Source organism: Buteo buteo, chromosome 6 (genome assembly GCF_964188355.1).
Source record: "Buteo buteo chromosome 6, bButBut1.hap1.1, whole genome shotgun sequence".
NCBI lineage: Eukaryota > Metazoa > Chordata > Aves > Accipitriformes > Accipitridae > Buteo > Buteo buteo.
In genome coordinates this window covers 39,568,295-39,582,240 of record NC_134176.1, presented here as the reverse complement: position 1 = coordinate 39,582,240, position 13,946 = coordinate 39,568,295, and the positions used below count along the sequence as shown (strand labels likewise).

Sequence of the window (13,946 nt, the reverse complement as noted above, 5' to 3'; positions counted from 1 at the left end):
CTGTATTAATTCCATCTGCAGAAAGCATATGAAACTAAAGCCATCAGAAGCATGGAACAGCTCTACAACACAGGCAAAATAAGTAATGACTGTAGACCATATGCAACATAAGCATAGTAAGAAGAGAGTGATATACTGTGGCTGCATAGCAGGAAACTGAATCGTACTTTTAACTTTGTAGAGGATACTGTCTAATGATCACAGGCAGATATGCTAAGCATATATGTACATACATGCAGACTGAGAAGATGAACAGGTTTCCATACACCATATGAAATGCAATATTCTAGTCCAAGCTCACAAACCCCTATTTTGCCTGCCTGTAGAGATGTACTGCAGACCACAAAACACAGAAGAATAGTATGAGCTGTTACTTCAATATCGCTATGCAATGCACAGAAGGAAAAAAGCATTACATTACATGCAGTTTTATTTACAAAAGGGTATGTAACTCAAGAACTTAAAATAAATAAATAAATCTTAAATTACAGCAAGCTGTAAAAGAGAGTAGCAACTTAAAGCATGCATCTTTTACAGTTAACATAGAACTAGGGGAGAACACTTAACTTTTCAGGTCAGCTGAAGTTTTACAAAACATCACTGTCATATACAGCATTATGTTGGTTCTTTAAATCATTACAAACAGGAATCCAGAAATAGCACATATCTGACAGAAACCAGGCATAGGAGACTATCAAGGTGGTACTTCCAAAATATCACTGGACATCTAGGCAAACTTTTATACATCTAAACAACTTCATTTAACCCATAACCCATCAATTCACTAGCTATTTTTAGAGGCTGAGCAGTTAAACAGCAATAACGACTATTGTAAGACATCTTCCATTTTTTTCATTATACATCCACCACTTGTATTTAATTACAGAATTTTCAAATGCTGTTTGTCTGCATTTGGATGAACTGCAATTTCTATTTAAATGTACTAGTTACCTTGTAAAAAGTGAGTCATTCACCACTTCCTGGCACAATAAGATAGAACCGAAACTGCTAAGTTGTATCTGCTGAAGTAAGTCCCAAGTTTGTATAGCATCCTGCTTAGTACAAGATTACTAAAAGCCATATCCTTTACGGAACACGTTCTAGCAGTTACACAAGTAAGAAAGTACTTTTTGGTTTACTCCCCAAAGACTTGAAGATAAAATGAAGTTCTAATTACTGATTTAAGTCATATTTGAAAAATAGGAACTGAAAGCTGCTGACTGAAAAAGAGGCGGCGGTATTAATAACAGTCCTTCGGTTATCCAGCCTGCCATCTGTTAATTATTTGTTGCAGAAAGTTATAAGCAATCACAAAAATTAAAAAATGTTTATATAAATTATAAAATAATCCTTTCAGCAGGAGGTTGGACCAGACAACCTCTAAAAGTCCCATCCAACCAATATCCTCTGATCTTATGAAAATCTGAACCAAGCTTATTCTGTAATTGATCTGCTACATGTAAATAAAATAACTTCTAATTTGCTCAAATAATTTCTATACACATATAAATATACATCATATGTGTACTACACATGTATGTATGTCTTTAAAAACACTCCCAAAAGGTGAAGACAACTCAATAGTGTGAAATACTGAATATAAAGCAACTTCGATTCTAAAAAGTTAAAATGTTTTCTCCAATTACTATTAGTCACAGGTAAGCCCAAAGAAGAAAGCCACAACAGCTGTTACAAAACTTGCAATATAAGCTATATATTTGGGAATACAAAAACAACAAAACACACACAAAAGAAGAACCAGTAGAAATGAAGGACAACATGAAGGAATTATTCAGATTGATCATGAACACATAAATTCAGAATAATTACTGACTTAAATATTTATGCAGTCCTGTGGCATCAAGTAATACTAAAGAAAAGTGATATTTTTGTTCTGCTTTCAAAAAAGCAGAATGACATTAATTTCTTACAATCATAAAGGAAATACTTCCTATTCTGCTGATAATAAGAAACATAAGATAGAGCAAGTGTTATTAATCATATGATGTCATCAAATCTGGAGAACCTGAATCCAGATTGCTTCTTAAAGTCAGCCTGAAACCCACAGGCAAGTAACACTTGTGTGCTTGCCATTTATTAAAAATACTAAGAACTTCAAAATGACCATTATCTAAACTAAGTTTAAAGGGGAAACTGAAGAGAATAGTATGTCAAGAATGACAGCAAGGACTTCCCTGCTTAAGCTGCTACAGATTTGTGTCTTTAAGATTGCTTTTAAATCTGTTAGGGTTGGTCTTCCCCCACCATTTCAGTCTAAAAGAAAAATCAAAATATTTGGCAGTATACAGCATCAGTCATGCACTGATTCTTTCAGATTACAGATTACTGGTGAGTGCATAAAGTCTGACATGTTCTGTAAGGTAAGGTATATTAATCCTCCTTTGTATATAAGGAGAGAACCTTAACAGTTTTAAGCTGTAATAACACAAACCAAAATGAAATTAAAACTTGTGCTAAAGGTGGCATAGAGTCAAAACAGTAAATACATAAAGCAGACCTTTTATTAGTCAAATTACCCTCAGTAGACATAAAGAAGAGATGCTACTTTAGCAAGGCATATTAAGAATATGTGTTAAGTATTTAAGCTTGCACAGTTAGTACTGGAAGAGCAACCTGGACTCTTTCATTAAAGCTACTGCAGAACTCTGTTGCTAAGAACAACAGAAATACAGAAGGTACCAATATATGCAGGTTTTTTGGGTTTGGGGGGTGGGGGTGGTGTGTGTGTTTGTTTTAAAGTGAAAGCACCTAGATAGGTCTGAACTAATTGTAAGCCAATCAAATTTGATCAGTAATCAATAAACAGCTGAACTTCAGTGTAGCACACTTTTCCACCCCCAAAATTAATTGTACTAATTCTTAGAGTTTGTTCTAGTGTCAGGGGAAAGGAAAAAAACCAAAAGGACTATTGGTCATCTCTCATGTTACTGTGAGCTGGAAGTCTCTCCTTTTAAGATGGAAGAATCACTACTTTGTTTAGGCATTCTAAATAAGCACAGTAAATTTGCTACAATTTCTTAAAAATATCTATGTCTTGATCTAAAATACAATTGTATCAAGCATTTGTGTGCTTAGCTAACAAGATCCAGATTATCTGGTAGGTATTACCCTCAAACAATCCCAAAAGTCAGACTGAAGTAATTAGCAATCCCATACTGCTCTGAAAACATATTTTAAACCCACTTGTCTTCCACAACACAAAAAGCCTTCCAGTTAAGGCAGTCCATATGGTTAACCAAGAAGAGAGACTGAAATGTCATAGGAAGTGATAAACAAAAAACTACTAAGAGCTCAAAAAATTTTTTTAAAAGGCCCCTATTAATCTATATTAATACCACCTACTACAGGTAAGCTTAGTACTTGCATTACTCCAAGCAAAGCAATACTTATAGAAAGAGGAAATTACATTCCTCTCTCCAGCACAGGAAGGTTATTGTGTTCTCATAATGAGGACAAAAAAACCCCAACCCCAAAGTAAACAACACTGTCTAGCCAACAATGGCAAGGCTAAGCAAAATCAAATCCCTAGGCAAATTCAGCTTAGTAACTAGACCACCTTAAGAATGCAAAATTGAAAGCAGCATGGTAAGAGTTTGGGGGTGGGTTGGTTTTTTTTAGTACCACCTCAAGCCATGCCAGAGAGATCATCTAAGAGGCAGCAGTAACTTCAAACAATCACTTCCATGTTCACAATCTTCTAAACTGCACAATCTTTCAAACAAAAACAGTCTCTCTTTTATTGTTAACTTTTAAAATAGTACACATAATTTGAAGTCTGAGTAATACAATGGAGCAGGTCTGATGTGATCACAAATAATAATTTTAAGATACAGCTTTGGTTAACAGACTACCAGTTACAAACCCATAACACCTCTACTTATAGATTTCATAACATTTCTTTGAATTCAACTCCTGTTTGTGTAGCTCTTCCAAGAGATTATGAAGAAAACACTTTGTCATGTTTACTAGGCAAGAATGAAGAAACAGGAAGATGCTTAAGCATAGTTGTAACTTAACTCACAGGTACCAGACTCATTAACAAAATATGGCAAGGTACTTCTGGTAGGTCATTTACTTACCTCCACTTGCTGATTCTTGCTCTTCCCCTTCAGGAAACGTAGCCTGGCTTGGTAAGCTATTCCTAGAACGAGTGACTGACTCTAAGTGTGAAGCCCTTCCCAACAGAGATAGCTCATCTAGCACCTCTCCTTCTTTGGCTTCCAAATCAGATTTTGAAGTGGTTAACTGTTTTATGTTACCTGGTGCCATTAAACTATTTGGGTCATTTAAACACGCTACAGTACCACTGTCCAGGCTTAATACTCTAGCACGATTCTTGGCACTGTTTGTGCTAGAAGTCCGACGTGTAGATCGTTTTTTGCTAATTCCTTCAGAGCCTACATGGGTTTTGTGAGCATTTTCAGGGTCTGTGCCCCCACGTTCTTTAGAAACATATTTGGTCTTTAGAGCACTGTACTTTCCCTCAGGAGACTGGCATGAATGGGAGGTGGTGCTGGAAGAGCTATCACTGCTGAACTGATGAGCTGACTGCATACTTGATGTCCTGCTCAAGTCACTTTGATCACTGGAGTCCTCATCGTGACAGAACACAGCACTGTGAGGTTTAGTACCAGATACACCTCGGAAGGAAACATATTCCCTGTGCCGACTTGAATCAAAACTACTAGCCCGCTTTTTTCCTGTCCTTCTCCGGCTGGACTTGTGGGTAGAAGCTGTTCGATGTATTAAACTAGAAGATTTTGGTCGAACATCTCCTTCTTTTTGTTTTCCACTTGTTTCTTTAGAAGCTCTTGAATCTACTAACACAGCTAGTTTTTCACTCTGCTCATCTCTTTGTTCAGCAGCCTTCCCAGGTGGCCTGTCAGCTTGCGTAGTCAATTCATTGGCATGTGGGTTCTTATTGGCCTCTTCTGAAGCAGAGGCACCAAGACCTTTCTGACTGTGTGTCTCATCAGATGCATTAGAACCCTTTACCTCTTGAACACCACTGTTAGTGCTCACTTCCACAGCAGTCCTTTCGCTACTAGTCCTTTTGTCAGTAGTAGAACTACTGTCATCCTCCGAGTCAACACCACAGTCCTTTTTCTTAGCATCCTTTTTCTCTTCTCTAGGAGACTCCTCCTCGTGCTCTGACAACACACTTTCTATATGTGTTGAGCTAGTATGTTCACTTTTATAGCTACTGATAGTACTATTAGTGTCACGATCAGTCCCACTGCAGTAGCTTTCTGTTGAACCACTGCTTCTAGTACTCAGGCTTCTCAGACTGTCCACACTTTTATCTGCTTTCAAGGATTTGCTCTTCCCACTCTTAGCCAATGGTTGAGGGCTGCTACTTTTCAGAATGTCATCTAATTGAAAAACTCCTGAAATGCAAGAGTTCTCAGCCAAGGACTCTCTGGATCCAGAAGGGGGCTTGGAAGCTTCTAACTCACTGACAGGATCTAGTCCTCGTTTTTGCTGGTAGAGAGGGAAGTCATTTAATGAAGCATCTGGAAAAGCGACAGCAGAGCTAGAAGTCCTTGGTACACCTCGTGGTCTATGATCCTTCCTATAGGAGTGAGAATGCAGAGTTACAAGCGAAGCTACTTCTGTGTCACATGCACCGGTTTTAGACTGGTCCACAAGCTGGTTGTTCGAGAGGCACACTTTGTCACTGCTGTCTCTTGGCAAATCCTGTCCAGAGGACAATGAAGGTTGGATGGAGACAAACGAGTCATTCGACACCAGACGAAAAAGCTTCCGATCAGTTGCCAAATCTGTTTAAGTACATATTTAAAAAATATTAATGTAGAATGTTCAAGTATATTATACAATCTGCTTTACAACTGCTTGTTTATATCAGATAAAGTAAATAAACCGACAAATCCATTTGCAAGTACTACGCATCACATTACCATTTAAAAGATTTCCTAGCATCTGGGCAAACCTGACAGACTTTTATTAGCTGCTAAGATTAAGCTGGTGTTGATGGTTTCTTTTTTTAATAAAAAAAGACAACATGATTCTGAGAAGTCCCCAACTTCCTCTATTGCTCAAGTGTGTCAGACTTCATTTTTATATATCCCAAAGTTTCTTAATCATTAAAGGGTACCCTACCTTTTATTTCCTACATGCAGATAGCTGTTTCACAAACTTTAAAATTATTGAAGACGACAGAATAAACCCCATTAACACTGAAGTCACAAAAAAACCAACAAAAGTCACCTTTCCTACCAGATACCAAGTAAGCTCACAGTTAGCAAGGATGCAGGCACTGGCAGAGGTCTGTTGGTATCGTAATGAAACTCTCTACAAAGTTACTGAGTTTTATGTCTCTAAAACTGGTGCTGTTAAAGCAAATCATAAGGATTTGCTGTTAGCTTTTGGTCAGAACAATTGTTTGTTATCCATCACAAGCAGTCTCCTGTAAAAGTGTCCACCTGCAGGTAGTATTGAAAGTCAGGCTACTTTCCTGTTTGGTACTGTCACTAGAAATAGAAGATCTGGAGGCCAAGTTAAGTTACTACAATTACTAAAGTTTTGTAGAGTGTATTTGCCCATGTGTTGAACTTAGCCTTCACGAACAGTTCCATTACTCAGCTGAAAGCAGTAGAACCTGCTGCCTATTACGACAGCATGGCCACCTGTAATCTTCTATTTTAAACATTTTCTGCACTGAATCACACAGTAACAATTGAAAGGTACCCATCAGTCTGATTAGAGTGGCCAAAACAAACTATAGTATTCCCAGAGTTAATTTTCTGCTAAGTCACCAGGTAATTTAAAGTCAGTAAACAAAAGATTTCCCTACAGTTTTATGCTCTGTTGTAGTCTGAGCAGACTTTTCCCCAGCAATGAAACCAAATGAAAAGTGAGATCTGAAACAAAATTGGACAACTGAAGAATACAACCTAGCAGTTTCCTTACATGCTAGGAAAAAACAATTACAAAACTCTGATAGCTTGCATATTAGAAGCAGCCTATAGCTCCAGAAATACAGAACTCTGGACAGGATTATTTACTTTACAGAAAAACACACCTGGTTTTGGAAAAAAAAAATCACTTGGCTGTATTGGAAAGCAAAGCAAATTAGTCTACAACAAAGTCCATGAATCCCAGGCCACTTTCAGTATGACAGAGATCATCTAGAGACATGTAAGCTAGCTATCTTTCAGCAGTAAGGAGACAGTAAATATTTATTACCTGCTGGAAGATGCCAGAACAAGAAACACGCAGCACACAGCCAAAGAATAAAGTTAAAAGTATTCAAGCTATGCATCCCAGGAACTCAGAGTAATTAAGAATGGAAACAGAGAGCTTCAAGATATCCTTTCTTAGAGTCTATCAATAAATTGCATTAATATATTTAGCATGTTAAGCAAAGGGTCTTTGGTAACAAAATACCATGTTTAAAATGCAGAATAAGAAATTTTACCTTGTTCTTCACTCCCTTCTTTACACAGGCTAGAACTCTGGCCAAGACTTAAACTGATATCATCAGAAGTCTTGGCAGTGTCAGTATCTCCTGTGAATTTTAAGAAAGAAGAGTACTAGTGCTCAAAGTATTAACACATACATCTACATACACTGCAGATTTCTCACCTGTCATGAATGACTGTTGCTTTTATTTCTTCATTTGAAGGTAAATAATAATTACAAGTAACAATATTTGTCTCATCTTTTAGAGATAAGTATTGTCTATTCTATTTCTTTTATTTTGTATATAAGAATTTTCATTCAACTACACAGATCTTCCATGAAGAACTGGAAAAGTATCTTACACAGAACCCAATGGAAATAAAGATATTTTTTTTCCTTGAAGACATATCTATTTGAATATTCATTTTTGCATGGTTGCCAATAAAAATGAGGGGTGGATTGTAACAAAATACTTGTAAAGAAAAAAGGTAAGAAAAATCAGGAAAGTGACAAAAAATCACATCTCATTTTCTTTTGTCTTATTACCAGCTTAATAAATTTACAAGATAGCAACTTCACATACTACAAATAATTTATCCTTTCATCTCAGAGAAGTTCACAAGGGCTACCCTGGACAATACTTTTGCTAGACACCAAGCAACTAGAAATAATCAAGTCATCGAAATACAATACCAGAAGGGTGATTGGTTGCACAGAACTCAAAATAATAGGGAAAAGTCCACTCAAACCAACCCCCTGGGTCTGCATTTACAAGCAAAAGAAAAAAATGGTTTTACATGGAAAACAGAGCATGGATTCCAAAATATTCTCTCCTAGTGTTTTACACAACATAATTTGCAACTCCAAGGAAGATTTCTTCCAGTTAGTAAATGGTAATAGTAAAAGGTAGACAGTATTTGGAAACAAAATAGTAAACAATAGTGAAGTGCTATGGCAAGGTAATTTTAAGTAGCCAAAAATCTTACCTTTGATGGTTGCTGCTGTTCCCAGACGAGATAACCCAGATCCAACCTAGAAACAGGGAGTTATGTAAAAAGCTGTAAACTTTCAGAAATTACCCAACTGTTGTTTCCTATTACTGCAATGTATGCATTTGCCTATACATCTAGGAGAGATTTGCAAAGGCACAAAAGCATCCAACAGCACAGTGCTGTAAAATCCTTTCTGACTCAGAATGTTTCCACTGCAAACAGAGATGACAAGGCATCTGATGAATGCATCCAACTATATCACTGCATCATTCTGTTTTATAGCTGATATACTTGGAGATTTTACTATGCCGATTTTAAAAACAGTTTCTAATCTAGGAATTTTCCTTGAAAAAAACTTGATGTGGAAACAAAACTACTACTATGGTGGCACACTAATAACTGCTGCTGTAAAGCAGAATGTTTAATGCAATCATCCCGGTTGCTTAAAATGCTTAAAGAAAACACTATGTTACTATAAAACTTACCTGTTCAACATAGTAAACACCAAGCTAAATCCAGAAACTACTCCCATGGGAAAAGATACATATTTTTACCAGGGTTAGTTTTCAGGTCTGTCAGAGTTGATCCAATGACCAGGTAATCACAAGAACCTAAGTGTTGGTACATGGAAAGTGGCAGCAGCATGAACAGGGGATATGGCAGGATGATCCCTGCTGGCAGCTAGATAAGCTTAAATCAATTTAACCTGATTATTTTATTACAGTATCTTATTCTTCCCTCTCATTCCTGCAAATGCAATTTTTCTTTTGAAGACAGTTTCCAAGTACACAGATTACAGCTATCTCAAAGCAAGTTAACTGGTTAGTAGAAGACTACAGTATTCCTTGACCTATCCTTGGATATTAGTTACAATCACATTTCAAATTTATAGTATCTGCTTTTCAGCCATGTTCAATGGCTAACCAGCAGGCATGTACCTCCTCATACAAAAACTAGCTAGCCATTTAGGTTTGCAGTCTACATACATCCTGTAATCTGTAGCAGATTATTTTGCAGAGGTGCTAAAGAGAATTTAGTCTTTCCTTCAACAATATTTCCACTACCACCTCTCTCAAAACTTTGAATAACACACAAAAATGCAGGTGTCAATTAAACCACTCAGAAATAAGATAAAAGAGCACTCAGGCAAAATCTGAACGCAAGATGAATAAAAATGACAGCAATTTTACTTTACTGTATACTTATTGGGATGCTGTTTTTCAAAAATCCCTAGTTCAAATGACTCTGGGGAAAAGAGAGCATAATTCTACTAATTCTCCTTTGTAAGCACTGCAAATCTAAGGTAATGTGAAGATGTGTGCAGATTTTTTTCAGCCATACTACAGAAGAACAATGGCTTTGCTACGTGTAATGCATTAAGTGAGCTCTGGCTGCTTTTTTGCATTTTCTTTACTACTATGTCACATATACTTTTTGTTAGTCATTTTGCCATGTTTCAACTTTTTTCCCTTCAGTAACATGCCTTGCTGAATGCTGTAGCTGAATGCAAATGCATCAGCATGGGAAAGTTATTTCACACAAAAAACTGAACAGAACTCGGATGCTTACTACTCACATATCCTTTTGATGCTGCAAATTCAATCAAAAGGGACTAGTGAACACTAATTTTACCATCATAAACGCATTTTAAACACTATACTTCCATTCACAGTAGCTTTAACTGAGTTAGTGTCAGCATTAAAACACACAGGAAAGAACACAGAGCTTCTTCACACACTTTAACATTAAAATTGTTATGAGTATGTTTGGAATAGTTTTGTCTCCAAAGACCAGTCAAAGAAACATGATCCCCAGCTCAGTTCTGTCTTCCTACATGGACCATCACTTCCTATTCCTTTGAACACTACCAAATACCTGCTTTCTTCAAAGGAAAAAGTCTCTTTGAGTATCTATGCTACATAAAGGAGCATTATTCAGATAAAACACCAACATTAGCATAACACTGCATTACATTATATACTGCTTGCTCAGAGAGCTAATTAGAAGGACTTGATACTGTAATACCACACCAAGGATTTCAACGTCATTCAAAAATAGCTACTGTATCTTTAATATGATGCTGCATTGCTCATTGTCAACATAAGCATACAGTCTGGCCAGTCAATCTACTTGTCCTCATGAAGAGTGGGTAAAAGAAAGATGCCACAACTGGCTAAACATCACAAGCCAAATAGAAGGAACAGCATATGCAGCGCTATGGAAGTTGAATGCATAAGTCTAGCAGACACAATAAGGAAGTGGAACAACTTCCCTGGTGAAAAGGCAACTAGAGCATAATGAAGTTGCATTAAAATCTAATAAAGCCAAGTTCCTCAGCACTTCCATCTGGTGTGCAGCAGCCCCTATTTTTTGCTTTCTTCCCACCCCTGTTGAAGCATCAAAATAATGAAGATTTTGCAGAGGTCGTCCAAAATTAAACAGTTTTAGTGTTTCCATTTCTACCAGTTTATCTTGCTCTGTACTTTAGCAAATTAACATTTTTGACTGCAGAGTCTGAACTGTCAGGAATAGTAACTTTCAGAAAGCTATTTAGCATTGCAAGGGATAAATCAGCAGTGGATACATTCTAAGACTTAACAGAAGCCTCCTCAAATTCAGCACAACTAAAGTTTGCCAATTAAGCATCTAGATGACATATCAAACAAAAGTAACGGAGGAAAACAAAGTTAGAACATAAGGATAAAGTTACAGCTTGAGCTACCTAACAGTTCACTGATACCAAAAGGATGAGGGAAGTCCACCACAGTGGGTCTTGGTACTTATTTGACCATGTTCTGAGCCATTCTGATTTACTAAATCAGAAGAAAGCTAACTAAGCAAAAGGGAATACTTTCTGATGGGACAGTAGGTTGCCTTATAAAATCCAGCCATTCCTAAAACTGACAAAAGATGAGATAAGCAACAGCTATGCAGCTGGGAGAATGCAATACCACCCTAATAAAGCAGTTAAGAAATACAGAAAGGCAAGTTGTTTATCCTAATACAATAAAAAAATAAAATAATAAGAAAAAAATCAGCAAAGATTACGCTACAGATTGCAAAGCCAGCAGTACTAACACAACAACTGCAGCAGTTTTAATTCTTACCTGGCTGTTGGGATCTACCCCAGCATAAGAATTGCGTGAACTACAGCCCACAGGGGGAGTTGCTTCTCGTATGAACTCTGACATCTCAATCCCTCCACCAGGGTCACTGAGAGAAACATAAGAGAAAATAAATAAATAACATTAACCTACCAGTTAAACAGAAGTTTGTCTGTCTATGCTAAGTGTAGATTCAAAACAATTTTTCCCTTTTCAAATACCAGGGGCTCAAATACATCCCAGTGTCTCAGATGAATACTGCCCCCTTGACACAGGAAGCTCAGTCAGACCTGGAGCACCCTATCTACTATCACAGAAACTGCTGCCTTGTAAAGTCCACTGTCACCAGCCAACACAAACTGTAAAGACTTAGGAGCTACAAGGCATTTCAAAATGCTGACATATAAACTCTGTCTATACATACACACATGTAGCTTTCATATCATGTGTCCAACTATAGACACTCAGAAATCAATCAACAGAAAGAGTACTAAATAGAACTCTTTCAAAGAGCAAGGAAAGGACTCCAGATCTTTTCCTTAGACTGGATCTAGGAGCAAAAGTAAGGATGGGTTAATGAAGAAATACACACACTGTCAGTAAAAGTTATTAGAAAGGCAGAGACATACAGGGACATGGTATCTCTCCCAGGGATGCAAACCACTTCTTTCTACCAGAAAACAACTTCCCTTCAGATAATTTACAGGTCCTACCAAGAAGTATTTTGAGGTACAATAGATATATTATGTCCTAGTGATTTCACTCTTTCAGGATTAAGTACTAGTTTGAAAGTATTTTCTAGATCTACATCACCAAATTGTAATAAAACATAATTCAGCTTGTCAAAGGCAGATACTTACGAAACAAAACAAAGTTGGATCTGCCCATTAGGACAACAGGGTGTGAAATGAGTTGGGGACTACAACTCAGGGATTCAACCTAGGCACTGTTTGCTAACTGCAAAGAGGGAGAAGTTGAGGCATTCTTTTTCCCCTCCCAATACACTTCTCTTCAATCACCTTGATCCAGGAGACTTCTGAACAGAAGTAACTGCAGTGTAGTTTGACACTGACCCTCTCTGCTCCTTCCCAAAGATAAACAACTGCCTCCCAACAATCAATAATTCAGAGCTGTGGCAAGTCCACTCCAGCATTTTCCTGGAGAAAGAACATATGCACAACCCTTCTCCAGCTGGAGTGGAGAAACTAAAGATCAAGGCCCTCTGGAGAAGGGGACAGAAATGGACAGCAGCACTGCAGGGCTTACTTAATAGACAGCTAGTCTCATAGAAAAAAGTCTCATGCAATAAGACCAACACCTAATAATTTTTGTAATATATAGACATCAATCTCGGATATTATAAACAGTCTATCTGTAGACTAAAGGACCTGAAGCATCATTCATTCTGCAGGATGACATTTCAAGCTGTTGTCTTCTCAGAGAAGCATAAATGTACAACCTTGGGAACCACTCTAGATCATACAAGACGCCCCTCAACCTTCCTATATCAAAGAGATGACAAAAAAAGACAGTTTGAAGGTAGGAATATATTACTTCAGTAAAAATAAGTTAACTTGAGAGACGACCAGCCATGCATTAGCACAACAGTTATGGCCCAACTCCAGCAAACTGAAGAACTGAAAAGCCACCATTTTAGTACAGCTCAGCAGTAAGACATAAGCATGCTCTTATTGACAGCTGTTTACAGAGCCCTCTCTGACCTGCTATTATCAATTGTGCTAAGGCAGAACCAGGTAAGGAAAAACAAAACAAAAAACCAGAATTCAGCTTCAATAATTTGCACCAGCTTTAGCCAAACTAAGTATTCCTTATGTAAGCATTTTAAGAACACATAAGAACATAATATCAAGTTAGAGACTAAACCGAAAAATTCTCTCAATGCTTAAGTTCAGCATACATTATGATGACACCTGAAGATATAACAAAGAACTCCTTTCACAAAAAGATGAAATTCCTCTCCTGTTTGAATAATTCATTAATACTGCATATGATTAAAGTATGTCTTATGAAGTAGAAAAATAAGTTAATGTGAATAAGCTCTCATGCATAGAACTGGGTAGTTAGCCAGGGTGGGAGAAGGAGGTGATTTTGTCTAAAAGTAAACCAACAGATATCAGCATAAGCAACAATACAACCCAACACCACCACTCTACTCGCAGCTGCTATATTCTGTAACAGCACCCAAACTAATGGATTAACAAAAGCTAGTAACAAACAACAGATAAAGTCTGCAGGAACAAGTAGGAAGTACAGATTTCTAGGACTAATCATTGTATGCATAAGGATCTGGGCTACAACAGCATGTAGAATCCTTTCAGAGCTATTTTCTGCTAGAGCTGTGGCTATTCCTTTGCTATTAAGTTCCACAATCAGTTTCTCAGTTTGC

General features: G+C 37.2%; 1 protein-coding gene across 11 annotated transcripts in view; it reads right to left on the bottom strand.

Annotated features, from left to right (window-relative positions):
- PCNX1 (pecanex 1) overlaps nucleotides 1–13,946 on the bottom strand; it is a 95,199-nt gene that overhangs the window by 68,862 nt on the left and 12,391 nt on the right. For 10 of the 11 annotated variants that reach the window (XR_012650775.1, XM_075030539.1, XM_075030542.1 and 7 more), the window contains 4 exons: nucleotides 11,543–11,648; nucleotides 8,430–8,475; nucleotides 7,460–7,549; nucleotides 4,101–5,801 (listed from right to left, as the gene is read on the bottom strand). Coding sequence is in view for 10 of the 11 variants with exons in the window: in XM_075030539.1 (XP_074886640.1) it covers nucleotides 4,101–5,801; nucleotides 7,460–7,549; nucleotides 8,430–8,475; nucleotides 11,543–11,648 (1,943 nt within the window). In the remaining variant the exon portion in view is untranslated. The remainder of the gene's footprint in view (nucleotides 1–4,100; nucleotides 5,802–7,459; nucleotides 7,550–8,429; nucleotides 8,476–11,542; nucleotides 11,649–13,946) is intronic. The other variant, XM_075030544.1, reaches the window with a different exon arrangement.